Source organism: Moschus berezovskii, chromosome 24 (genome assembly GCF_049115385.1).
Source record: "Moschus berezovskii isolate FMDL1 chromosome 24, NW_MosBer_1.0, whole genome shotgun sequence".
Taxonomy (NCBI): domain Eukaryota; kingdom Metazoa; phylum Chordata; class Mammalia; order Artiodactyla; family Moschidae; genus Moschus; species Moschus berezovskii.
Window position 1 is genome coordinate 17,673,043 of NC_142483.1, and position 27,681 is coordinate 17,700,723.

Sequence of the window (27,681 nt, forward strand, 5' to 3'; positions counted from 1 at the left end):
GAGCTCAGGAGCCATTCTTAGCTCCATGCCACTCCACTGCTGTCTGAAGCCGGTCCCTTTCTTTCTTCTACACCCTGAATATTTCATCCACCCATAATGCATCCACCCACTTCTCTCCTTGCCCTCTGGCAAGTTCATGGTCTGGGGCACCCTCAGCCCTTTCCAGACTGCTGTCTGCTCTGTACTGGCCTCTAACCTCCAGTCCTCTCCTCCCCCTGCAGCCTGTATGAGCCTTCTAGCATGAAACTCATCGCTTCACTCAGATGGAAACCCTGCAAAGGCTTCCCACTGCAGTGAACACAAAACCCAGACTCCTCACAGTGCTGTTGGAGGGGCCAGGCCGTGCCTGTCCTTCCTTCTCCCCTTCTCTCCTTACTCTTCTTGGTCATTGTCTTCCTTTAAGTTCTTCTTGGAAGGACATGCATTTCCTCCAAAACACTTTGCCTTTCCTTGCCTCCACCTCTTGCATCTCCTGACCCCTTTGCTGGAAACCTTTCCTCTCCAAAGCCACAGCCTCCACCCACTGCCTGGCTGATTTCAGCTCGTCCTTGCAGTCTTGGCCTGTATGATTTTTCTGAGAATGCTTTCTGACTCTGTGAGGTGGGTGGACTTGGACCTGCCGTGGGACCTTGGGGCAGCCTGTATTTCCCCGTGACAGTGCTTTCTTGATCGTAGCTATGCATGGCCTCTCTGGAGCCCCCCAGAACCCAGCCTGACGGTGGGTGTTGAAGTGCTAGAGTATTTACTGGCAGACAGTGAATTATGCACAAACACAAAACACAGTGGAAACGGAATCAGACATCTATGGATTGTCTGTGGGACTAAGGAGAGACTTGACCTGCTTTTCTATCTGGGAGGAAATATTTGAACAACCTGAAGCAAATCCAATAACACTGCCTCATTACGTTTTTTCTCTAAGAGCTGCCAGCAAGACTGCTTTGGAGTTAAGTCCTTTAATTAAAATACCCGGGGCTAAAGCCTTGAAAGTGAAATGAGGGCAGCTGCTGAGCAGGGCTGAGGCATAACGGCAGGGTTTCTCGGCCTGGCAGCATGCTGGGGAAACAGAACTGGGCCCTCTCAGCTCTGGCTGACTGGCAGCTCACCTTGGCGGCCTGCAGGTGGATGACAGTGGTCTGGTTCCACGCATCGTACTCGTCGGCCCCGGCTTGCCTCAGCGTCTCTAAGTGATGCACCGAGTCCTTTATGAGCCTGAAGGCCAGAGAGAAAAAAGATGCTGTTTCTTGACCGAGTGGAGAAGGTATAGATGGCATTTGACTTCAGGATGCCTGGGGTCCCACAGAAGTAGACCAGTTCCATTTATTGACCGTTTGTTGGTGTTAAAAACCTAAACAATGGGTTGCCAATGTACTTGTATATAATCTCCTTAACCCTTTTAAAGGTAAGGCATTCCCAGTTTGCAGTGGGAAACATGGAGTCCTAGAGAGGTTAATTACCTGGGTCACACAGTTAGGAAGGAGTTCTTAACCTCCTAGCTGCGCCAGGCGCCCTGCCCTCTTTCTGCTGTGGTCTCCACCCTGATCCCATTGTTTTCAGGCCACTCAGTTGACTGCCTTCTGTGCCCAAGCGAGGAAAGTGATTTTCTGCTAAAGGCTAGTTGAAGCCTGCCAGCCACCCACTCTGCTCCAAGTTCCACCTAAGGGACTTTACAAGAGGAGGAAAGAAAACCACCCCTTGTTTTCCAGACTACAAAATTGGTCATTTGCCATGTAGTTAACCTTTATTCTTTTATCTCTGTTCCCTGCCCATCCGCTCCTGACTCTTGGAATTTGTGTGCAAAACAAGCTATTTATTAGGGAATACTTTGCTTTGTCATGGGATAGATAAGCACATGTCACGTCGAGTTCTGAGCAAAAAGCAACACACAGCCATCCCCTGCTATCTCTGGGGGTGGGTCGGGGGCAGGGAGAATGGTCCTAGGACCCCCACAGATACCGAAATAGAGATACTCAAGTCCCTGTATGAAACAGTGTGGTATGGTCACAGGCTCTGCGTCCGTGGATGTGGAAGGCCACGTGGGATGGCATTTTAATTACCCCGAGCAGCCATCTTTTGCCCGCCCCTCCACTCCAGCTGAAATGTTACTTCTGTGAAGCCTGGACTTTGGTTTCTGTCAGACTGGTTTACCGATGGATCCTTAGAGCCTGGTGGATTATTAAGTCCTTGCTAGATATTTGTGGAGCAAATACATGAGTGTTCCAGGTTGCTTTTGAAATCACTGGTAACCATCTCTGGGCTCACCGGTTGGGATATAAGACCTCTTATTATGCCCTGAAGCTGTTCCCGGCTGTTTTTGGTGTTCTGGTTGGGGAGGGCTCAGAAGGTGTCCCTTCTAGGTAGTTGGAGCTCTTCATCTTCTCCGTGGGAGTGTCTCTGTTTGACCATGCCCAGTCTATTCCCAGCCCCTGGCACATGTGGATGTTCCTGTGTCTGACAGTATTTACTGAATGACAGAACGGAGGAGGCTTTGGTCTTGTCTGCATGCCCTGGAGCCTACTAGACCCTGGAAATAAAATCTATCCTTTGTTATACTCATATTTTTAGACTGTGGGATGTTTTGACCATGTAAGTACCGTAAATCCCTCTGTATCCAGTTTTCACATCTTCAGATTCAACCAAGGATCAAAGATATTTGGGAAAAACAAACTCCTGAAAGTTAGTTCCAAAAGCGAAAGTAGAATTTGGTGCCCACTGGCAACTGTTAACATGTCAGTGATGTTGTCCTTACACCTGTTCACATCAGATTTACATTTTATTGGGTATTATAAGTGGTCTGGAGATGATTTAAAGTATATGGGAGGGTATGCATAGGTTTTATGCAAATATATACCCATAATATTCCTAATCTGCAAATATTCCATATTATAGAAGGGACTTGTGTGTGTGTCCTGAGAGTTTGATATCTACAGAAGTCCTGGAACCAATCCCCTGCGGATACAGAGGGGTGACTGCAGTGCTTTATTTATTAGTATTAATATTAGTGCTGAGAGCAGTACCAGTTTTATCAGTGTTACATTATATAATTATATATAACTATTGCATATATAATTATAATTGTTACATTACCATATATAATTATATTATTATGCTATAATATTATCAGTATTAGTACTGAAACGTTTTTGGTACTTGTAGTGTATGGGTACATTCTTTGTATTTCAAACCATAATAAGAACCTAAAAATTAAAAAAATTCCTTGCACTGGTTTGAGAGGTGATACCTTCCTGTCATCTTGAGCAGCGTGGGGAAGTGACAGGTGTGAATTTGTCTTCTCTCTGCCCCTCGTGGCCGAAACCGAGAGGAGTGAGGAGGTTGGAAAAGGGGGCCGGCTTTTGGAAGAGTATCCAAGACTGTCCCCCAAGCCAATCCCAAAGGCCCTAAGTGGAAAGGAGCCTGCCTCCAGGTGGGATCGTTGGTTTCTCCGCATGGCTCACCTGACTGCCACGTGTGCCCAGGCCGTGGTGTAGAGCTCGGGGTGGAGGAAGTCGGCTGCCGTTTGGGCTGGACACCTGGCCAGGTCAGGTGCGGTCAGGTATGCGACAGACTGAGGGAGAGACGCCTTCGATGCAGAGCCTGGGGACTTCTGAGTGTTCAGGTAGCTCTTTATCAGAAACCTGGGGGGCAGAGGTACCGAAAGTTGGGAGGGTTGGGAGCCCGTGGGACAGCCCAGCACCCCTCTCTCCCAGCATCGTGCACCCTTCGGCTCCCCGTGGGAGAACCAGGGCCTCCCAGCTCTTTCCCGGGTCCCTGCTGGTGGCTGTTCCTCACGCAAAGCCACCTGTGCATCTGAGGCTCTAATTTTTTTCACAGTGAAATGGGGCTGGAGACGCAGACCTGGGCAGACATCTTCAGATCCTGAACGTAAAGCCTTTTGATAATGGAACACCAATGTCTTGGTTAGGATCTTGTGATTTGGGGATTTATGGCGATTATACCGTGACTGCACAAATTAAATTTTCTTAGCTGATAAAAGGATAGAGGCAAGATTGCGAACATGAATGGGAGAATTGCAGGTGGCTCTTAGCTGCTTCTTTATAGCAATCCAGTGTTTAGAGGCTCTGGGTCAGAGAAGCCTGGGTTCGCATGCTACTCCACTGAGACCTCAGTGACCCTGTAGAAGTCACTTCCCTTCCCTCCGCCTCCTTGCTTCCATCTCTCGACGATGATGATAGTCATCTGATAGGGGGTCTGTGAAAACTGGATGAGATAGGATTTTCTGAGCGCTCAGCACAGTGTGGGGCATAGAGTATCTAATACATGATTTTGTATTCCTTTTTTAATTTGAAAAAAAAAAGTAATGTATATTTACAAGTTTTTAAAGAAATGTTATATAGCACATTTGCCAGTCCTTTCTCCCTGCCTGGAAAAGTATTTGCCCTGTCTAGTCCCCCAGGATGGAGGCACGTGAAAGGCCCTGTTAGCCACAGACGCACACAAGAAGAAGCTGCCTGTTGGGGGGATGAGGAATGAGTCATTCCTCCCTGCCTTTCAGGGTGGGGCCTCCGGCACAGACCCTGCGCTCAACCTGGGCCTGCCACAGTGAACAGGGAGCGCCCCACCAGGCAGAGACGCTGAGATGGTGATAACTGCCAAGCAAACAGCGGTTGCTGCCCTGGAGTGGTCGGGGGAGTGTCTGGAGGAGGTATCATTTTAGCTGAGACCCGAAGGGCGTGGAGGAGCCAGCTGTCTGCCAGAAACCTGCGGATGGAGGGGCGTGAGGCCCCGCAGAAGTGAGCAGAGGAGGAGGCGGGGAGAGGATGCAGGAGGCAGGGCCAGATCGAAAGGTCCTCTTAGGCTGCAGTGTTGGGGGGTGGCCTTTTCCTGGGAGCTGAGGGAAGTGATGGAAGAATTGGGAGCCGGGGAAAGAGGTGATCTTCTTTAGGCTTTGAGAAGTTGCCCTTGGCTGCCTGTGGAGAAAGGACTGAAGTGAGGCAGGTGGGGAGCTGCAGAGCAAGGAGGAGACTGATCCTGTGGTCCAGGGGGCGGGCGGCCTGGCTGAGGCTGCAGGGTCTGGGGAGAAGGGGATGGATTGGAGACATGGTGTGGGAGCTGGGCAGCCCCCACGTGGCGTTCCCAAAGTCTGCTCCCTCCATGGCCGTGAGATGATGCTTCAACCCAGGCAAGCTCGGTGGGGTCCCTGGGAGCCAGGCAGAGGCCTGGGCCTTACCTGGCTGTCTGCAGGTAGAGCACCGTGTTCTCGCCCTCATAAGTGCAGGAGGCTGTCACTCTGGTGAGCAGGGAGGGCAGGCCGCTCAGCTTCGAGTAGCCGTGTCCACCGCAGGCCCTGCGGCACTGCTCGACCCCCTGGGTACAGAAGTCCGACAGCATGGCCTTCAGACCTGCGCTCAGCGCATGAAGCTGTGAGAATAAGAAGGGGGTCAGGTGGCGTCAGGAACGACATGCCTGCCACTCACAGCGCCCATGGGTGCTGAGCAGCGCTCTGTGCAGTGAGAACTGTCTCCTCAGCCCATGACTTGATGAATGAGAAGACAAGGACTCAAGTCACAGAGAGAGGCGGTGTCACTGGAGGGCGAGAGGAGCACAGGGTAAGTGTCCAGGCCAGCGTCTCCGGGGTCTCGGGAAGAGGGAGCTTCCCAGGTCGGTCTCACCATTACCCGGGAGCTGCAGATTGTCCCCACAAGCCGAGATTTTGGAGAGCTTGTCTGTGAGCTTGTGAGTCTGCTGTCAAGCCACTGTTTTGAGTTGTAGGAGCGGCCGCCAGGCAGTGGACCTGGTTTGAGTCTTTGGCCCTTGGAAGCCCTTACCCGTCTGTCAGACTTTTCAGGCCCTTGGGAGGAAGTGGCATGTCCCTTAACCTCTCTGTGCTTCACTTCCCTCATCTGTAAAATGGGTGTTGGGCCTGCTGTAGAGTGGACAGATTCCTGAAGCGATGCTGGTAAAACGCAGGGCCTGGACAGACCAAATCTTTGTGTATGTCCACAGTCCTTTATCTGAGAGGGCCTTGGGGCCTGATGTGTTTTGGGAATCAGAATATTTTTTGAATTTCAGAAAGGTAAAACAGGGCATTTAAGGTAGATTAAATATAATACACCTATAGGAGCCCAGGGGCATCTTAGTGATCTGATTGATGTACTGGTATTTCTGCTGCAAAATGTGTTCACAGTGAGTGGGATAAATCTGGGCAATTCCGATCAAACCGTGCCGCCCAGTGAGTTCTACATGACTTGACTTTCAGAACTTTCTGGGTTTCAGAGACACACCAGGGATTGTCCCTTGTGTTCTGTACACCGTCTGTGATTACTTCTTCTAACATATTTGGAGCTTCCTGGGGGCCAGACCTGGGAGGATTTCTGTGTCAGAATACGGTTCACCTGGGGCGGAGGGTGGGCTGGGATGTTGAAAATCTTCTGTGGGGGGGAGGCAGAAAGAGCCCAGGGCAGGCTGGATTGGGGCTGTGTCCCAGGGGGAGGACAGTTTCAGCCACGGTCCCAGCTTCTGCCCCCCAGGAAGCAGGTACCTCAGGCAGGAGTGTGAAGTCTCTATCCAAAATGAAGCTGTAGGAGTGGTGTAAGAACTCCAGGATGTAGTTGGCCACAAAGTGGAATGCATAGGCCATGGCCAGCGGAGGAAAGAGTTTCTGCTGCTGCGTCTGGTAATCTAGGATCTTCGCCTCTGGGTCGCTGAGGGAAAGGAAAGCAGATTTAGAAGGTTGCTACCTGCCCCACCCACCTTCCCGTATCCCTGAGGCCATAAAAGCCTTAAGGACAGTTGTTGATAACTCACTGCCAGACTTGACCTAGACAGCCATGGGACTACTAATAACCTTAGAATTCCATCTCACGTGAACATCCACACGTTTCACTGTAGAAATGCTGACATGTTTGCTGATGGGCGCTGCCCCTTGTGGAGGTTTACAGAATTATTGTATATATACCTGCTAAAAATATGGCAAGTTCTGAATACCAGCATACCTGGTCTCAAGGATTTGAGGTGAAGCCCGGGGTATTTGACCCTTGACCTTTCGCTGTCCAGCGTCATGTGCTGTGTGCTGGGAAATACCCTGAAACCCAGTCCATAACTCAGGTTGTAAACGTGTGTTTGGTGGGATTCCGAGGTGGGGATTTCTCCTGTCTCGTCCGTTACCGTGTCCTCAGAACTTGAGACCCTGGTCAGCCTTTGGGGCCTGCAGTAGGCAACCACTCGTGGGTTGGAAAAAGTGTGGCTGTGCGAGGCCTCCCGTGGGCGAAACCTGGAGTCTCCTGCTCGGGCCACAGTCCCTGCCTGGACACGCACGATGCTAACCATCCTCGGGGCATTTCTGCAGCCCATAAGCCTGGGCTCCAGCAGACACCGCTGGCGACACCATCTTCCCAACTTGCCTGTCACCAGAGGCGACTCCCTCAGCCCAGGGTTCTGAAGCCAGGCTGGCCGAGGTGCCTTGGGCTTGCCAGTGAAGGACCCTGGACTGAGGGCCTGGCGTGCCTCACTGCCCTGGAAGAGCGTTCTTGCCAGGCCCATTAGTAGATGGGGAAGCCGAGGGACGGAAGGGTTGGGTGGCTAGTCTGAGGTCCCGCAGCTAGTGAGCCGCTGAGTTGAGGGTGGCCCCAGGCCTGCCTGGTTTCGACCCTCAGTCCACTTTGCATTGGCCAACTGTGGATCCTTGAGCCCACGGTGTGAAACTCCATCAGATTCTTAGACCAGGTGTTCGCAAGTTCCAGTCCTGATGGCCTTGCTCTTCCCTTTATAAGTGAGGAAGTAGGCCCAGAGACGGCAGAGGACTTGCCCAAGGTCACTTAGTGGAGTTGGGACAAGAGCCGCCCTAACCCCCGCCCGTCTCTGCCCCAGGAGTTCAGTCACCTGTGCCGTGTCCAGCCCAGTCTCTCTCCCTGAGCTCACACTGCAGCCCTGTAGGCCCAGACTCCAGTTTGCTGCATCCTGGGTGTGTGCCCGTGTGGGACATGTTTATTCTAGAAAATTCTTTGTCTACCGAAAATTGAAATACAATGGGCAGTTCTATATTTTTTTCTGGTGAATCTGATAACTACGTGTGTGTGTGCCTGCGTGCATGAGGGAACATGCCTTTGTACATACCCACACATTAAAGCAGAAAAGCTTCTATTTTTCTCCTGTGAATTACCTGCTACTTTTAAAATGAAAAAAAATAAGTGCAAATCATTTAAAAAAAAAAAAGCAAAAGCAGAGGGTATAGTCAGCCCTTCAGTGCCATGGAGTAGACAGAGTGTTAGCCAGACACACCACAGACAACAGAAGGATCTAGATGTGGACATACCACAGCCAGAAGCTGACAGTCACACCCAGACAGAACCGTCTCCAGCCAGACACAGTCGGATGTGACAACAGGCTTTTCCAGACACAAGCATTCACAGCTGACAGAACAACCTCCGGAGCCATGTTCACCCACAGCATGGTGCCCAGCCCATCAGATGACACTCAGCCTGGCACAGCCATACGGGCCCCATGTGGTCAGACTGAGTCCTCTGTGGTGGTGTGGGGCCAGACACTGACCGACAGATACAGGTCGGGCTGGCTGGTCAGCCAGGATTCCAGGGAGCCAGATAGAGACCCCGCAGACCTGACGGGCCAGGCCCAGGCGACCGTGTGTGTGCGAGTGTGCTCCTGGCAGCCAGCTCTGGCGGAGGGCTGGGGCCAGGGGGCAGACACTGTGGGATCGAGGGGGCCCTGGCTGCCGTGGCCCCTCTGGGCGCCCCTTGCCTGGGCCGGAGGTGGGATTGGCGGCGAATGACGGAGTAGCGGACAGCAATGACGCAGGCCTTGTGCAGCAGTGGGAGGACCTCACCCAGCAGAATGTCCACGCGTACCACCACCATGCTGAAGTAGTTGCTCTTCGGCACTCCGAGCTGGACATAGGCGCCATCTGGCAGGACCTGGTAGACCGGGGCCAGGCAGTGGGTCTGAGCTGGGGTTCCCCAGCCTCCCCGTGCCCAGAACCGCGGGCCTGCCCGCGCTGCAGACACTGGCGTCCTCGGGCTGCTCACCTGGAGTCGACCAGCCAGCTCCAGCCGTGGTGCACTAGTGCGGCCATTGTTAACACTGAAACTCGCCTGTACTTGCTGATACACACCCACTGCCCACATGCCTCAGCTCGCAGCTCCTCCCCGGGACACCCCAGACCTCCCCACAAGCCACGGCTTCCCTCATGTCCCTGGTCATGCCTGGCAAAGTCGGGACCCCCCAGAACTTCCTCCAGCACGATGACCGTTTGGAGATTGGTTGTGTGCAGGCTGTACTGGAGGTGTGTGCACACACCGTCCTCAACCTGTTCCTCTTTTCCTCACATGGCCTTGCCACCCTACCCCGTAACTGCTCTGTCACCCAATGCGGTGAGCATTTACTCTGAGGTTCAGCGAGGCCAAGTGACTTGCCCAAGATCACACAGCTCCGAAACTGGGAGTTTACTCAGGTCTGCGGGACACTACAGCCCCTCTAGGAGGGATGCCCCAAACCCAACTCTGTAGAGAAGGACCCAGGGGCAGCAGCAGCATTTTGTGGGTGTCTCTGCCCCCTCGCAGGCAATGCAGGCTTGCAGCCTCCCCAGGACCCACCTGTGCGAAGCGATTCAGCATGTTCTCCCTGGGGATGCGCACGTGGTCCAGTTTGAGGAAGCCATTATCCGTGTGTTCAAAGTCCATCTTGGGCCCGATGTCCCCAATTGTGATCCCTAGGAGGAAACGGAGGTGGGGTGGCCGTCATTTGAGGGCTCATATGTCAGGCAGCACACAGCCACATGCTGGCTCATCCGAGCCTCACAGCGGCCCATGACATCGGGGTTATCACAGCTGTTTGCAGGTGAGCAGACTGAGGTCAGGTGCTGAATCTTGCTTTTATCCACCCAGCCAGTTAGAGCCAGGTCTGTGCAACTGGACCGGTCCCTGCCCAATGGAGACAGGCCCCAGTTTCCCCCATGGACCTATGGGGCCCAGGACAGGGAGGCCTGGTGGGGTCTCCTGGCAGGGTCTTAGAGGAAGGAGCAGGAGCTTACCTGGCAGCGGGCTGTGGTCGTCGAGGCTCCGGATGGGGACAATAAAGGCGTGCATGCCCTGCCGGGCTCCAGAGCAGATCAGCTGGGCCTGGACCAGGGCATGGGTGGCTGACCGTCCCACTGTGGGCAGAGAGGGTAGAAACCCAGTGTGACCCCTCATGTTGCAGAGGAGCAGGCCAGACCTCCCCATCGGGACCTTGGAGGAGGGTCTGGTCTGTGAGGAGGACCAGGGTGGGGTGGGGGTGGGGGCCACTCTGTGAGGCTGGAGTGGGGTTTTGTTTGATCTGCTTCAGAGGGTGTGGGTCGGGGAGACTGGAGGGCAAAGAGTATTTTTCAGGGGAGCCATACAGGCCAGAGTGCAAGGCAGAGGGAGCAGCATGTTCAGAAACTTGGGAACCAGATCAACCTGGTGGGTCCCAGGTCGTGGAGTTGGAGGAGCCAGGGATGCTCAGTCAGGAGCAATTTATATGGCCTCCACTCATCTTTGGAAATGGCTGGAACCACCCCAAGTACGTTGGTGTGAGTGTCTCGCTCTAGAATGGATGGGGTTGGAGGGATTTATGGAGAGTTGGTGGCTGGGGCTACAGAGGGTTCTGTCTGGTTTGGTTTGTATAGCAGCCACCCTGCGGTACACAGGCAGAGTCCCCATGGGCTTGGGAAAGGAGGAAGGCTGATGGAGACCTTAAGGGGGCCCATTGCCCTCCAGCCCTTCTGGCTGCTCGTCTAAAGGCAAAGCTTGACAAAGGCCTCGGATTTTAATGAGAACGCCCTGAATGGAGCAGTCTGGGAAAGTCTGGACAAAGGCCTCGGGTTTTAATGAGAACGCCCTGAATGGAGCAATCTGGGAAAGTCTGGCATCTTCTAAAACCTGGTCCTGCCACAGTCTTCTGACTGAAGTGCATGCTCTTGGTTATTTTCTTTGGAATCAGGGGGACAGGATTTTTACATCATGGCTGCGGGGGGACATATGTAAGGATCGGTGGTCAGAACACGGGTCCCAAATCCCAGGGAGATGTGTGCCTTGCTGCCCCCACCCCAGCAGGTGGGCACCTTTGAGACCTCAAAGAGTCACTAATCGCAAAGAGAGGGAGCTACCCCCAAAGGACCAAACAAATCTAGCAGTGACTTGCAAAAGGCATTGTGACAAAAGCAAGCTTTTTTTTCCCCCGTCCTCAAAAACCTATTAGTGACCCTCTGTGCCATCAACCTAATAATAGTGAACATAGATAACCAGCATTTCCAGTCTTTGCAGGCAGGTGTGCCCAAGTCCCATTTTCCAGAAAAGGAAACTGAGGCTGAGAGAATAGAGGGCTGTGCCCAGGGGCAGTGGCCTGACGGGGCAGCGCTCAGACTTGAACCCCCGCTGCAGTTGTGTCGGTGGCCTCTGCTCTCTTCTTCCTCGGGCCTCTCCCCGCTGGTCTCTCCTGTCAGTCTTTCTCCCTCTCTGCTTGTCCCATCTCTCTCCCTCTGCTTTAGTTGGACTGCTCACATGGGTTATATCTTTTTTCCCCAAAGACAAGTGGAAGTCGCTCAGTTGCGCTCCACTCTTTGCAACCCCATGGACTGTATAGAATTCTCCAGGCCAGAATACTGGCATGGGTAGCCTTTCCCTTCTCCAGGGGATCTTCCCAACCCAGGGATCAAACCCAGGTCTCCCGCATTGCAGGCGGATTCTCTGTCAACTGAGCCATGAGGGAAGCCTTTTTCCAAAGAAGTATTCTCAAATCAGAGAAAGAGGGCCCTGGTGGAACCCGGCTCCTTGGGATTCGGCAAACTGCCCAGCCTCTGGGAGGCATCAGGTGGGGGCGCAGCCTCCACCCGCTGCCCGCAGGGGCAATGTGGCACCGGTGGCCGGATGGACACTGGGGTGTCCGAAGCAGGAGAAGGGAGGCACGTTTTTCTCACCGAGTGTGTACCCTGTGCACTGGCTGGTGGCAAGCTTAATCATTAACTTGGAAGACAAGAAGAATGGTGAGTGCCTGGGACTAGGCCAAGTATGTGTAGGGTGGCAGTGTACACGTGAGAGAGGCCTTGACCTTCATCCCCAAGGTTGGGGTCAGTTTCCTCAGCTGTTGCAAAGTGCCTCTGGTGACTTCTTAGCCACTCAGTGATGAAACTTTTCATATCCCAACTGTTCTACCACATAAGAACCTGGGGCTCTGGGAAGGGACTTGCCCAGCGTCATCAGTCTAGAAGAGTGACTCCGTCTGAGGTCTGCTGGACATCACCGTCAGTGCTATTCTGCTGTCCAGCTTTGCTGTCCTTGGGGGATGAAGGGGGATACTCACAGTCCCCAGGCCACCATTTGATGGCCGTCATCGTGGGGCTATGCACCACAAACTCCTGGGTGGCTACATCATAGGTGGCTTCAGTCTCCAGGCCCTGAAGATTCGTCCCTGGGAATCAAGGGCGGGTAGTTAGACATCGGGCCAGTGTGGGAGTCCACCGGGCTAGCAGCATCTCGGTGTCGCTGGAGCTCCAGGGCACCAGCCTATGTGGAGTGGGGGTACACTCCCACTCCAGTGTGTTCACCGGCATGTCTCTCCCTTCACTGGTGGGTTCTGCGGGGGACACATGGCCAGCCCACAGTAGGGAGTGGTGGCTGACATTTGCAGTAGGAAAGACTTGTGCCACCACCAGCTCATACAATATGTTCGTGTACATTAGAAAAAAATCACCCCCTCCTTAAGACCTTTACACTGCCACCTGCTGTGATATCTTGGTGGTGTATCAGCCTGTGACCACTGAGATGGAAATGGGCCCTCTGGAGCTGAGCAGGGCACCGCCTGTACACTGCATGTGGCAGCCCCTGCTCACCGTGCCCCATTTCCGTCTGGGCGTATGTCCCCAGGATCTGGAACTGGCTGCAGAGTGGGTCCCACTTTGCAATCTGCTCCTCCGAGCCCAGGCTCCTGATGGTTTTCTGGAAGATGTAGTGTATCCCGAAGCCCAGATCTCCAGAAACACTTCTGTAGGGGAGACACACAGTGGTTAAACAGCCCAGCGGAGACAAGGGCCCCAGTATACCCTCAGGCTGGCAGAGGGCAGGAGAGAAGGGGCACCTGACCCTGGTTTCCCAGGAAGCAGTACCTTTGGTACAAGAGCCGACTCACTGGAAAAGACCCTGATGCTGGGAAAGTTTTGAGAGCAGGAGGAGAAAGGGGCGACAGAGGGTGAGATGGTTAGATAGCATCACTGACTCAGTGGACATGAGTCTGAGCAAACTCCGGGAGATAGTGAAGGAAGGGAAGCCTGGCGTGCTGCAGTCCATGGGGTCGCAGAGAGTCAGACACAACTTAGTGACTGAACAATATCAACAGCCAGTATCTTTGCTGGGGAACATAGCTCATGGGCTGGGTTTTCTCTGGGCTCCCAGGTGGATTTGTCTCTGGTGGGGGCACCCTGGGAGCGAGCACCTGGAAGCGTACTGTAATTCACGACTGCCTTCGGACCAGCCCAGGCGCTGCGCCAGCATGAGGATGTGGAACGTCTTCTTAACGGCGGCTTCGTAACGTTCATTCTGGGTCATGAAATAATTATCCTTCAGGCTAAGCTCTGGTTCACTGTGGATAATGCTTTCTGTGAGAGGGGCAGAGAACAGAGAGCTTAGCGTCCTGGGTGAGGTTCCTGGTACCTTCACATCTTCCTATCCATTTGCCTCATGAGTGTGGAAAGGAAGTCAGACGCCACTGTCAATTTACAGATGCAGTCAGTGAGGTCCTGAGATGGGGAAGCGACTCGCCCAAGGCTGTGAATCTGCGCTGTGGAAGAATAAGGACCTCAGGAAATACTGACGTGTTAAAGCTTCCTTCATAGTCCAAAGGGACGAATCTCTAATAGTGGAATTTTGAGAGCAGAATTTGTTATTTGAAGTTGTATACTGTGTGCTAAGTCGCTTCAGAGAGTGTCCGACTCTCTGCGACCCCATGGACTGTATGTAGCCCGCCAGGCTCCTCTGTCCATGGGGATTCTCCAGGCAAGAATACTGGAGTGGATTGCCATGCCCTGCTCCAGGGGATCTTCCCAACCCAGGGATCAAACCCAGGTCTCCCACATCTCCCGTACTGGCAGGCGGGTTCTTTACCACTTGGGCCACCTGGGAAGCCCATTTGAAGGTGGCACTGCTGTGAAGGGACTCTCTTTCCAAGAAATGCACATGGGCACGAAGCCGGGGCTCCGTTCCCCAGCCCGCCCTTACCCACTTTCCTCCGGAGCGCGGTGTTCTGGGCGCCCCCGTCAAGGATGTTGGTGAGCTCCTCCACGCTGAAGGGCTGCGGGTGCCGCTCGCTGTCTATGTCAGGGTGCATGTTCCTGCTCCAGGCGCCCCCACTGACACTCGGCGCACCCGGCCACCCACCGTCAGCCAGCTCTGCCTGGCGTCCGAGAAGAGGTACTTCCAGCCCAGCCGCCCTGGGCCTTGGACTGTGCTGAGAACCTGTGTGCAGCACAGACTGCTCAGGGCCAAGTGTCAGCTCAGCCTGCTTGGGAGGAAAGCAAGTTCCTTTAACCGCTCGCGGGCCCCTCCTCCCGCACACCCTCCCCTGGGGCCCTCGGTGGTGTGCGGGGTGCTGTCCGGCCAGCCTGCGGTAACTGCTCAGTACATGGTGCTGCAGTCAGCTGCATTCTAGCCGAGGTTTCGACAGGGTCTGAGGACACAGCTAGTGTTCTAAGCATTGCCTGTGGGCTGGGGGATTCTCAGAAAACATCAGTGAATGTCATGCATGAAGAAGTTTCACCTTAGAGAGGCGAGGTGTGTGGCCTCTAGCCACAGTGCTGGAGCTGACTAGGGACTGAGTGGTGTTTGGCCACAGAGCGCACCCTCTGTTGATGCTGCAGCGGCACGCGGGGAGGTGGGGAGGTCTCACCAGGGGGACCAGTGACCCCACTCACCAGCTCCTGTAAGCCCCAGGCTCGCTGTCCCATTCCTGTGAGCCTGGAGGGGTGCTGTGGAGCTGAGGGAGGAAGCTTGCCTCTTGTCTGTGATGTGTTGCCCCCAAACCCAGGTGTCCCCCACAGCCACGGTGGACCCTGTATCCTTCCCAGCAGCCTCTTGGAGCCCCTGTTCCCCCACAGCAGGACAGCCCCCAGGTTGAGTCTCTCAGCCCCACTTGTTCCGACCACCCGTCCCCTCTGCTGACCACCCGTGCTGCCCTCGCCTTGCACCTGTGGCCTCGGTGCCTCTCCCCTGTCTCCCCGCGGCCAGGGTGAGCTCTGACACTGCAGTCACCTGCTTGCCTCTCCTGCTGGCAGCCTGCTTCTGGGTGCTCACTGTTTATGGGCTGGAGTCCGTGCCCTCTGCCATCTCCCCACCTCTCACCCACATGCCCCTTGCCCCGTATCCACGCCTCCCCGCTCCCCTCCTGCCCTTTGCCCCCTGCCCTTTCCTCCAGTGTTCCTAGTGAGCCGCAGCCTCCAGGGCCCCCCTCTCTGCCTCCCTGAGGGCTGGGCCCCTGGGAGAACCGGGCCCCCTTTCGGTGTCTCCCTCCCCCGCCGGCTGCTGTTAGAGTCGACAGTAAGGAAGGGTTCCTTGTTCATTCAGATGTCCCTCTCCCACAGTGTGAGTGCCTGGGCGGCCAGCGCTGCCTTTCTGGGGTCCCCAGAGCCTGGCTCACAGGACACACGCTGTCAAGTTTTCCCGCAGGTGGCCTCTGTGTTGATTCCCACTCTTCTTCACAAGCCTGCAGATACTCTGATGTTATTATCACTGTTTGTTAGGGCAGGCGCCTCGGGAAGAGAGGAGACTTTGTAAGGTCACACAGCCATCTGTGGCAAATGGGGTTCATGCACGGATTGACAAACCGATACCCCCGAGTCGGGGTGGGGAGTGCCGCGGGTTGCAGACAGAAGGCCCGAAACCTTCAAAGAACACCGTCATCTGCCGCCTGAAGCCCTGCAGGGCCTCATGGCCTGGCCCGTGTCCCCCTGCCACTTCTCCCTGCGCTCTAACTGCTGCCGAGCTCAGACACACGCGGCCTCACCCCCTCGTCCCTCCAGAGGCCAGGGCTGTGTCGTCCTCCCAGAACATTCTTTCCCGATGTCCTCACCGCTCCCTGCCTCCCTGTGTGAGTCCTTGGTCTGCGCCACCTTGTCTGAGGCCCACCTGACCGCTGTCTTTACAACCCCACACCCCTTCCTCCAGCCTCCCCAGCTGCCCTAACGCTGCTCTGCTTTTCCTCTTCTTCCCTTATCGTAACAGATAATTTGCTCATTTACTGTTTTGTTGTTTCTTTATTGCTGTCTTTACCTACTTAAAGTTAGACATTAAGTAGAGGGCCAGGATCTCGGTCCCATTCGTGGCGCTCATACTTGGCTCCCAGGGAGCGTCTAGGAGCAGGCGGCCGGGGAAGGGCAGACTCTGAGAGTCCGTAGGGGTGGCAGCAAGCGCGCGGTCAGCCCCACTCCCTCCGGTGCCCCTGACTCACCTCTGTCCCGTGCCTGCACGGTGGGCCTGGCCTGACCTCCCCAGCAGTGGCCCAGGCCTCTCAGCGCGGCTCGGCCGGCCCCTGTCTCCTCCCTGAGAGGGGCTGGACTACAGAAGACAGAAGGCGTTGCCTGGCAGGCTCCCAGCTCCCAGCTCCCAGCTTTCCGCTGCCTGCCCACCTCCCTCTGCTGGGTGTGGCCGGGCTGTGCCTAGCCCAGGTCTGCCCTGGGAGGATGGCTCAGAGGGTGTGAAGTGGGATAGATAGCTTAGCACCAGGCTGGCCCAGGACCGCACTGAGTGCCAGCCTCTGAGCCTCTGTCTTCCCCTTCCTCTCAGTGCCCATCCGGCAGCCTCCAGGAACCTGGTCCTGGTCAGAGGCACCCAGTTTCACTGTGTATAAAAAAAACACCACAGGTCCCACCTGGAGTCAGAGACCAGGGTTCAAATCCTGGAGGTGTGCCTCTTGGGGGACCACTTCTCTTAAGTCCTTTCCCTTAATTGTAACTCGCAGGATATGAGGGAGAGCTCTTTTTTTTTTTATTCTTTTTTTAAAATAAATTTTAAAAGCACTTTATTTTTGGCCATGCTGGGACTTCGTTGCTTCACGGGCTTTCTCGAGTTGTGGGGAGTGGGGGCCACTCTCCAGCTGTGATGTCTGGGCTTCTCACTGCGGAGGCCTCTCTTGTTTCCGAGCACAGGCTCTAGCGTGCTTGGGCTGCAGGAGTTGTGGCTCGGGGACTCTAGAGCATAGTAGTTGCGGCACACAGGCTTAGTTGCTCTGCATGAGCCATATTGGGCTTCCCAGGTAGCACTCGTGGTAAGGAACCTGCCTGCCAATGCAGAAGTGGTAAGGACATGGGTTTGATGGTTTGATCCCTGGGTCGGGAGGATCCCCTGGAGGAGGGCATGGCAACCCACTCCAGTATTCTTGCCTGGAGAATCATGTAGAATGAGGAGCCTGGCGGGCTCCAGTTCATGGAGTCGCAAAGAGTCGGACACGACTGAAGCGACTTAGCACATGTGCATGCACGCACGTGTGAAGGTTCGGCTTGCACAGGATGTGCAGATTTGGTTACTTGTCAGTATTTATTTTTTCGGATCCACGGTGATCTGAGTGCTGGGCATAGCAGGAAGCCCAAACCACAGGAAACAGAACTGTACTAGGGCCCTGCCCTTGGCAGTCTTCCAGGCTGGGGTCAGGGAGCTGCTGTGGGAACGGAGGATCCCATTAGGAATGGACAGGTATGCCTAGCTGGATATTCACAGCCGCTTCTAATGAACTTACAGCTTTTTTGGACTTAAGGTCTCCTTGCCCTCTCGCTGCTGCTGCTGTTCCCAGGGCGTTCCTGCTTTGCCTGTCTAGTTTTTGTCGTTTTGGCTCACCACAATGTCACACTCTTTTGGGAAGTCACCCTACTCTGGATTAGAAGCTCCCGGACTTGCTTTCTTAGCTCCAAGCTTTGGCGCCTCATGGTATAATAAAAGTTATAGATTCAGTCTTTGCCCTCGGTTCCTGGCAAAGAGCTCCTAAAAATCCTTGTCGTCCCCTGAGTGATGAATTCTCTTTTGTATCCTGGCTGGGGGCCTACACACAGCTTCGGGTTGGGCAGGGCGGTTGCTGCCAGACAGACCAAGCCTTAATAATGCTAGGGTTGGAGGTAGCAGTCCTTCCCGCCTCCCCCACCTCTAACCTCCTGGTTGGGAGAGATGCTGGAGGCTGAACAGTCACCAGTGGTCCATGATATAATCATTTATACCTGCATTAGGAAGCCTTGGTAAAAATCCCTGAAACAGTGGGGTTTAGGGCGCTTCTGAACACATGAAGGTGCTGGGAGGGTGGCCTCCCAGCCATATCTTGTCCTACCCCCTGCCTCTTGCCCCCCTACCCCCCCAACAGTGGCTGTTCCTGAACTGGCTCCCTTATAATAAACCCGCAAATGCAATTCAAGTGGTTTCCTGAATTCTGTGAGTCATTCTGGCAGGTTATTGAACCCTTGGGAGGGGGTAATGGGAACCCCTGAATTTATATATAGCTGGTAGGTCAGAAGTCCTGGTGCCCCCTGGCATTTGCAGTTGTTGTCAGAAGCAGGGGCAGTCTCGTGGGACTGAGCCCTATACCCGTAGGGTCTGCACTACCTGCCACAGGCCATTCGAGTTGAAATGTTCGGACGTCCAGTGTTGGGAAATCAGAAAATTGGCTGTTGCTGGGATGGGAAACCTCATGTATGGTGTCACAAGTGGTGGTGGAAACAGACCCACGCCCTTGGTATGAGTGGTGGAGGTTTTTTCTTTAATTACTGGTTTTTGTCTGAAGTATCATTGAAAGCAAGGACTGTGTCTACTCTGCTCTTGGTCCTGAATGCAGCCCCAGCCCAGGGCCTGCCCTGGGCTAGGTGCTCAGCAAGTACTTCAGTTCAGTTCAGTAGCTTGATTGTGTCCGACTCTCTGGGACCCTGTGGACTGCAGCACGCCAGGCTTCCCAGTCCATCACCAACTCCCGGAGCTTGCTCAGACTCATGTCCATCGAGTCAGCGATGCCATCCAACCATCTCATCCTCTGTCGTCCCCTTTTCCTCCTGTCTGCAGTCTTTCCCGGCATCAAGGTCTTTTCCAGTGAGTCAGCTCTTTGCATCAGGTGGCCGAAATATTGGCGCTTCAGCTTCAGCATCACTACTTCCAATGAATATTCAGGACTGATCTCCCTTAGAATGGACTGGTTGGATCTCCTTGCAGTCCAAGGGACTCTTCAAGAGTCTTCTCCAACACCACAGTTCAAAAGCATCAATTCTTCGGAGCTTTCTTTATAGTCCAATTCTCACATCCTTACATGACTGCTGGAAAAGCCATAGCTTTGATGAGATGGACCTTTGTTGGCAAAGTAACGTGTCTGATTTTTAATATGCTGTCTTGGTTGGTCATAGCTTTTTTCCTAAGGAGCAAGTGTCTTTTAATTTCATGGCTGCAGTCACCATTTGCAGCGATTTTGGAGCCCCCCAAATAAGTCTCTTACTGTTTCCATTGTTTCCCCACTTATTTACCGTGAAATTATGGGACCGGATGCCATGATCTTAGTTTTCTGAAAGTTGAGATTTAAGCCTACTTTTTCACTCCCCTCTTTCACTTTCATCAAGAGGCTCTTTAGTTCCTCTTCGCTTTCTGCCATAAGGGTGGTGGTCCTCTGCATATCTGAGGTTTTTGATATTTCTCCCGGCAATCTTGATTCCAGCTTGTGCTTCATCCATCCCGCCATTTCGCATGATATACTCTGCATATAAGTTAAATAAGCAGAGTGATAATATACAGCCTTGACTTTCTCCTTTCCCAACTTGAAAGTGACATTGCTCAGTCGTGTCCGACTCTTTGCGACCCCGTGTACTGTAGCCTACCAGACTTCTCCATCCATGGGATTCTCCAGGCAAGAGTACTGGAGTGGGTTGCCATTTCCTTCTCCAGGGGATTTTCCCAACACAGGGATCAAACCCGGGTCTCCCGCATTGGAGGTAGACGCTTTAACCTCTGAGCCTGACTTGAAACCAGTCTGTTATTCCATGTTCGGTTCTAACTGTTGCTTCTTGACCTGCATACAGATTTCTCAGGAGACAGGTCAGGTGGTCTGGTATTTCCATCTCTAAGAATTTTCCACAGTCTGTTGTGATCCACATGGTCAAAGGCTTTGGCCTAGTCAACAAAGCAGAAGTAGATGTTTTTCTGGAACACTCTTGCTTTTTTTGATTTCACTTTCCACTTTCACACATTGGAGAAGGAAATGGCAACCCACTCCAGTGTTCTTGCCTGGAGAATCCCAGGGACAGGGGAGCCTGGTGGGCTTCCGTCTATGGGGTCACACAGAGTCGGACACGACTGAAGTGACTTAGCAGCAGCAGCAGCGGATGTTGACAATTTGATCTCTGGTTCCTCTGTCTTTTCTAAAACCAGCTTGAACATCTGGAAGTTCATGGTTCATGTGCTGTTGAAGCTTGGCTTGGAGAATTTTGAGCATTACTTTGCTAGCATGTGAGATGAGTGCAACTGTGGGGTAGTTTGAACATTCCTTGACTTTAGTACGCACTTGGTGGATGAGTGAATAAACAAAGGTTGACTGGATCCATCAGTATTCTCTGCCCCAAGGGCATGGCCCTGCTTGAAAGGACTCTGGAGTTTGGACGCTCTTTTTTTTATTTGGTAAAGTTTATTGACTCTTCTCTGCTTGATTTTTTTCCGGCTTGATGTTATGTTTTAATTGAAGTATAGTTGATTTATAGTGTTGTGTTTCAGGTTATAACAAAGTGATTCCATTTTATATATATGTATATCTTTCTCTGTATAGCTAGATATAGATAGTCTTTTTCAGATTCTTTTCCATTGTTGGTTACTAAAAGATACTGAATACAGTCCTTTGTGCTATACAGCAAGCCCTTATTGGTTATATATTTCATTCATAATAATGTGTTGATGTTAATCCCATACTCCTAGTTTATCCCTCTCCCTCTTTCCTTTTTGGTAACTCCAAGTTTGTCTTCTATGTCTGTGAGTCTGTTTTCCAAGTAAGTTCATTTGTAACATTTTTTTTTGTCTCCCCATATAAGTGATGTCACATGCTATTTGTCTTTGTCTGATTTACTTTACTTAGTATGATAATCTCTAGGTCCATCCATGTTGCTGCAAATGACATTTCATTCTTTTTCACGGTTCAGTAATATTCCATTGTGTATGTGTATCCATCCTCTTTATCCATTTGTTAAAGGACATTTAGGTTGCTTATGTGTCTTGGTTATTGTAAACAGTGCTGCTGTAGATACTGGGGTACCTGTATCTTTTCAAATTATAGTTTTCTCTGGATATATGCCCAAAAGTGGGATTGCTGAATCAAATGGTAATTCCATTCTTAGTTTTTTAAGGAATCTCCATACTGTTTTGCATACTGGCTGCACCAGTTTACATTACCACCAACAGTGTAGAAAGATCCCTTTTTCTCTACACCCTCCCCATAGACTCTATACAGTCGACTCCATAAACTATACAGTACATGGAATTCTCCAGGGCAGAATACTGGAGTGGGTTGCCATTTCCTTCTCCAGGGGATCTTCCCAACCCTGGGATCAAACCCAGGTCTCCCACGCTATATGCAAATTCTTTACCAGTTGAGCCATCAGGGAAGCCCACACCCTCTCCAGCATTTATTATTTTAGAATTTTTGCTGATGGCCATTCTGACCAGTGTGAGATGGTACCTCAGTGTAGTTTTGATTTTCATTTCTCTAAGCGTGTTAGCCATCTGTATGTCGTCTTTTAAAAAAACATCTATTTAGGTCTTCTTCCCACTTTTATTGGGTTGTTTCTTTTTTGGATACTAAGCTGCATGAGCTGTTTGTACATTTTGGAAATTAAGCCCTTGTCAGTCGCATTGTTTGCAAATATGTTCACCCATTCCATAGATTGTCTTTTAATTTTGTTTATATCAATTTAATTGGATCCCATTTGTTTGTGGAACTTGAAAACAAATGACTTCTTTTTGACTGCACTAGCTCTTCCTTGCTGCATGTGGACTTCCTCTAGTTGAGGCTGCTTCCTCTCCTGGGGCTTCTCCTCGTCGCAGTGCAAGGATTCTCACCGTGGTGGCTTCTCTTGTTGTGGAGCATGGACTCCAGGCACGTGGGCTTCAGCAGTTGCGGTGCAGGGGCTTAGTTGTTCTCGGCATGGGGGATCTCCCCAGACCAGGGATGGAAACTGTGTTCCCTGCAGTGGTAGGTGAATTCTTAGACACGGCGCCATCGGGGCATGTTTTTAAAAGGCAGGGGTTGCTGTTGTTGGACATGCTGTCAAATGGTGTCGCAGGAATAACTCAGACAATTGAAAATGGCTTGGCAAGGCAGTCTTGACTTCTGTAGAAGGGTGCGCTCCCAACAGGAATCTGGGAAGCGAACATGCTGAGTGGGGAGCACCCTAGATTTTTATCCCTGAGACGCAGATTCCCTTCTCTGGCTCCTCATAGATTGAGGATCACAGAATTACAATCTTCCCGGGCGTTGCCTAATTGTGTTTTTGTGTTTAACAATTGGTCTCCATGAGGCTTTAAATTCCTGATTGGAGGATTTATGTTAACTATTTTTCGCACCCTTCTAGTTCTTTGTATCTGTCCAGGATAAAGCCTGAGAAACTAGCCTGCCAAAATGTTCTTATGAGGAAGGAGAATCAGGAAGTGAAAAGAACAAAGGATTGGAAATTAGCCACCATTTTAGGCATCTTATTCACAGCCGGCTATCTACCTTTCTGTTCAGCTCTTCAAAGAATGAATCACTTCTTCATTTATGATTTCTGCTTTGGTAGAAAAGACCACACCTTTCTTACAGTGTGTACGTGTGTGCATACATGTGTCCACCCTGTTTATCCTTACCTGCATGCACTGACCAGAGACCCAGTCCTCTAATCTCAAAGCCAGTGCCTCTGGGACTAAAAAGGTTGTGTACCGAGCTCTGTTTCCAAAGTGATCTTGGCCTTTCTGCTGCCTCTCCTGAAGGCTTCTGTCCCCTTCAGGAACTTAAGTCATTAATATCCCAGGACCTTAGAAGGTTCCCCTCCCTGTTTCTTCAATTAGAGAATTGCTGTGTCATGTGCGCAACCATGGTTCTGCTCTGAAGTTTGGCTTGTCTGTTTATGCCTAGCATTAGTATTTGCACACTCCTGTCCTTTGCTCCCTGCACAGAGGTTTATGGAGCATCTGCAGTGCGTTGGGCACTGCTTTGAGTAGGACCCAGAGGGGAACCTGGCCTCAGGGAGTGCGGTGGGCTGTTTATAGGTTCCCTCACTTCTGTTGCACAGCTCCCCATTTTGCAGGGGAGGAAACAAGCCCGGAGAGGTATTGTCACTTGTCCAGGTTTGCACAGCAAGTAGATTACAGAGCTGGATTTTGAACCAGGTCTTTTGATGGTAAAGACTTTGTCTTAACCCATTTGTGCACAGTTGGAAAAGAAGTCAGGAAACCCAGGGCTCTTGTCAAGGCAGGACTTCTAAGATATGGGGACTCTGAGAGGGCGCCCTCCCTTTGTGGGTCTCTGCCTTCCCATCTGTGATGTGCAGTGTTTGCTCAGGAAGGGGCCTCACTGCTCTCCACATGCCCCCACGGTAGCGCCCAGCTTGTGTCCTGAGGGGAGCAGGATCCAAACTCTGAGACAGCAACTACCAGCTCCTGCCTGGGACTGGGGGGCCTGGACCCCTGGGTCTCCTGTTGCCATTGGCAATGGCTTTACACAAGATGGCGGCTTCAGGGAAGGTGGCCTTGACCCTACTGTTTGGAGGGCAAAGTTCTGGGTTCCAGCCTGGTGTCTACCAGGGATTTATACTGTTACTGTCTGTGGGAAATTAATGTCTAGTTTCTCTCTGCCATAGTTTCCACATGTTGGTTGTCTTAAGATTAAGCTCTCATTTTTTTTTAATGTATATATTTTATTATGTAAGCTTTGGGTGTATGGCATTATAATTTGACATCTGTGTACACTACAAAGTGACCCCCCCCAAGTCTAATTACCATTAGTCGCCATTCAGTGGAACCGCTTTACCCCTTGCTTCACCCCTCCAGCCCCCTGTTCTTCTGGTAACTGCTTATCGATTCTCTGAATCTATCGGTTTGTGGTTGGTTTGTTTTTGTTTTAGAGTTCACATGAGGGTAAAATCATGTGGTGGTTGTCTTTTTTCCTTCTGACTTATTTCACTTAATAGAATACCCTCAATGTCTATCCAGGAGGTTGTGACAAATGGCAGGATTTCCCTTTTTATGACTGAGCAGTGTTTTACTGTAGATAGATACACTACATGTGCATTATTCATTGATGGACATTTAGCTTTTGTAAATAATGCTGCAGTGAACATAGCGGTGCATATGTCTTTTCAAGTGAGTGGTTTTGTGTTCCTCACGTAAATGTCCAGAAGTGTGATAGCCAGATCGTATGATAGTTCTAGCCTTAAGTTTTTGAGGAACCTCCATGCCATTTCCCACAGTGGCTGCACCAGTTTACAAACCGACCAACAGTGTGTGAAGGTTCCCTTTTTCCCACATCCTCTCTGTTGCTTGTTATTTGTCTTTTTGATAATAGTCATTCTAACAGATTTGACGTGAAATCTCCTTGTGGTTTTATTTGCATTTCCCCGTAATAATCCCACTCCTGATAGTTTTGGGCTTCCCTGATGGCTTAGATGGTAAAGAATCTGCCTGTAATGCCAGAGACCTGGGTTTGATCCCTGGGTTGGGAAGATTCCCCCGGAGAAGGAAATAGCAACCCACTCCAGTATTCTTGCCTTGGAAATCCCAGGGACAGAGGAGCCTGGGGGGCTGCAGTCCACGGCATTGCAAAGGGTCGGTCGTGCCTGAGTGACTTAACACGTTCGCTTTCCCTAGTAATTAGTGAACGTTGACCAACTTTTCACGTGCCTGTTGGCTGGCTGTGCATCTTCTGTGAAAAGGTGTCTATTTAAGTCCTTTGCCCAGGTTGTTTTGCTGTTGTTGAGCTTTATGGGCGTTTTAATTACTATTTTGAATACAACTCTGATGAATATGATTTGCAGATATCTTCTCCCATTCAGTTAGGTGGCCTTTTCAATTTGTTGACAGTTTCCTTCGCTGTGAAGAAGCTTTTTAGTTTGATGTAGTCCTGTTTGTTTGTTTTTGCTTTTGTTTCCCTTGCCTTTGGAGTCAGTTCTGGAAAAACATCACTAAGACCAAAGTTAAGAAGCTTATTAGCACCTATGTTTTCTTGTAGGATTCTTATGGTCTCAGGTCTCACATTCAGTTCTTTAATCCACTGTCTTTACCTCACTGTGTGTTCTAGGTTCCTTTGTTGTAAATGAATTATCCATATATGCGTGGATTGATTTCTGGGCTCTCAGTTCTTTTCCATTAATCTGTGTGTCTGTTTTTGTATAGAATCGTGCTGTTGTGATTACTGCAGCTCCATTGGAATTTTCGTAGAGATTGCATTGAATCTGTAGATTGCTTTGGGTAGTATGGACATTTAAGCAGTGTTAATTATTCCAGTTCATGAGCGTGGAGTATTTTTTTCATTTCTGTGTTCTTCAGTGTCATCAGTATTTTAGTTTCCAATGTACAGGTCTTTTACCTCCTTGGTTAAATTTATTCCTAGATGTTTTATTCTTTTTGATGGAATTGTAAATGGGATTATTTTCTTAATTTCTCTTTCTGATAGTTAGTTGCTTTATAAATGATTTATCCACTGCCTTTAGTATATGTTTACCTTTTCCAGTGAGAATTTTACTTTCATATGTTTTCTTATTAATCAGTACCTTTTCTTTCTTATAAGGCTGGTTTAGTTGTCATAAACCCCTTTAGCTTTTGCTTATCTGGAGAACTTTTACTCTCTCCTTCAATTCTGAATGATAACCTTACCAGGCAGGGAATTCTTGGTTGGATTTCCCCCCTCCCCCTTTCAGCCCTTGAACTAAGCCATGCCAGTCCATTCTGGCTTATAAATTTTCTGCTGGAAAATCTGCTAAAGCCTTAAGGAGTTTCCCTTGTACATAATAGGTTGTTTTTCTCTTGCTGCTTTTATTCTTCCTTTCTCCTTAACTTTCACCATTTTAATTGTATAGTGTCTTGGTGTGGGTTCTCATGGGGTTTCTCTTCCTTGGAAATCTCTGAGCTTCCCAGACCTGGATGTCTGTTTCCTTCCTCAGGTTAGGGAAGTTGTCAACCATTATTTCTTCAAATATTTTTTCTGGCCCTTTCTCTTCTTCTGGAGCCTCTTTAATGGAAATGTTATTCCACTTGATGTTTTCCTTGAAGTCTTTTAAGTACTCTTCACTTTTTAAAATTTATTTTTCATTTTGCTGCTCTTTCAAGATGATTTCCTTTGCATTGTCTTCTAGCTCACTGGTTCATTTTTCTACTTCATCCAGTCTGCTGCCCAACCCTTCCAGTGTATTTTTCAATTCATTTGTAACTTCTCTTTGGTACTTTGTTATATTTTATCTTTGTTGAACTTCTTGTGTTCCTCCTTTCTCCTCCTGAGATTGGTGAGCACCTTAATGATTATTACTTTGAACTGTTTATCAGGTAGATTGTATACCTCCATCTTATTAAGGTCTTTTTTGAGGGATTTATCTTGTTCTTTGGTTTGGAACATGTTCCTCTGTCTCCTCATCTTATCTGTGTTTGTCTGTATGTATTTTTCAAAACAGCTACCTCTCCCAGTCTTGAAGGAGTACTCTTGATTCGTGTGACTCAGATGCATAATGGACACTCAAGGGGTGTCCCTCATGTGGGCTCCGCAGCCTGCTGGCTGTGGCAGGACTGCAGCGGCGGGGTGGGGTGTGCACGTGCCCGACAAGGTTCGCAGCTGCGCAGCGTGCGTTGGGCTGGGGGCGCTCACCCAGGCCCGCTGTCGGGCAGCTGCTGCTGGGGTGGGGAGGGGGAGACGGGGGCGGGCAGAATGAAGGTTCCTCTACTGTTGAGTGAATTCTGTGTTTAAATGGTTTCTTTATCGACTTGGCTGCTGATACTGTTTTGTATGTTTTGGATGGGATCCTTTCCATTTGTTGCACCAAACTATTGACTCCTCTAGTTTAAAAAAAATTTTTTTTCTTACAAAAAATTAAAACCCTGTGCACAATATAGAGAGCAATATAGTGATTCCAGATGTACCTAACAGTCAGCTTCGACAGTTATCATCTCATGTCTCCCTACTCTTTGTTTTTAACTTTTTGTTTCAAAATGACTTTAGACTTTCAGAAGGTTGCAAAAATCTAGTAGAGGTTCTGTATGCCTTTCACCCAGCTTCCTCTAGTGTTAACATTTTACATAACTGTAGTGTAATTATGGAAAACAAAATACAAGGAGCTGCTGCTGCTGCTGCTGCTAAGTCACTTCAGTCGTGTCCTACTCTGTGTGACCCCATAGACAGAAGCCCACCAGGCTCCCCCATCCCTGGGATTCTCCAGGCAAGAACACTGGAGTGGGTTGACTAATCTTCAGAACTTAGTTGAGTGGAACACAATGTAACTTTGTTCTGTACCTTCTTCATCTCTTGTAAATATATTATCATTCTTTCATAATTAAAAAACAAACAAACTGCAAAAACAACAGAAGAACTTACTGGAGGGTGTTGGAAGGTCCCCAAGTTCACCTGCTGGTTCAGTGATTTGCTTGAGGGACTCAGAACTCAGAATAACCATTTTATTCATGATCATGGTTTTTTACTGCAAAAGGATATAAATTAAAATCAGCCAAGGAAAAGGCATGTAGGGTGGAGTCC

At 50.7% G+C, this 27,681-nt stretch overlaps 1 protein-coding gene across 5 annotated transcripts in view; it reads right to left on the reverse strand.

Moving 5' to 3' along the window:
- The window catches only part of ACOX2 (acyl-CoA oxidase 2), a 30,778-nt gene extending 14,203 nt beyond the window's left edge, over nt 1-16,575 (reverse strand). Inside the window, exons 1-12 of one of the 5 annotated variants that reach the window (XM_055414204.2) lie at nt 16,423-16,575; nt 14,199-14,435; nt 13,417-13,579; nt 12,818-12,969; nt 12,289-12,396; nt 10,001-10,120; nt 9,564-9,679; nt 8,713-8,885; nt 6,497-6,659; nt 5,186-5,376; nt 3,453-3,632; nt 1,104-1,209 (exon numbers count right to left, since the gene is read on the reverse strand). In XM_055414204.2, coding sequence (XP_055270179.1) covers nt 1,104-1,209; nt 3,453-3,632; nt 5,186-5,376; nt 6,497-6,659; nt 8,713-8,885; nt 9,564-9,679; nt 10,001-10,120; nt 12,289-12,396; nt 12,818-12,969; nt 13,417-13,579; nt 14,199-14,307 — 1,581 coding nt within the window. In that variant the 5' untranslated portion in view covers nt 14,308-14,435; nt 16,423-16,575. Of the gene's footprint in view, nt 1-1,103; nt 1,210-3,452; nt 3,633-5,185; nt 5,377-6,496; nt 6,660-8,712; nt 8,886-9,563; nt 9,680-10,000; nt 10,121-12,288; nt 12,397-12,817; nt 12,970-13,416; nt 13,580-14,198; nt 14,482-15,163; nt 15,281-16,422 lie in introns of those variants that run through there. The other 4 variants (XM_055414201.2, XM_055414202.2, XM_055414203.2 and 1 more) reach the window with 4 other exon arrangements.
- Nucleotides 16,576-27,681: the final 11,106 nt, after the last annotated feature.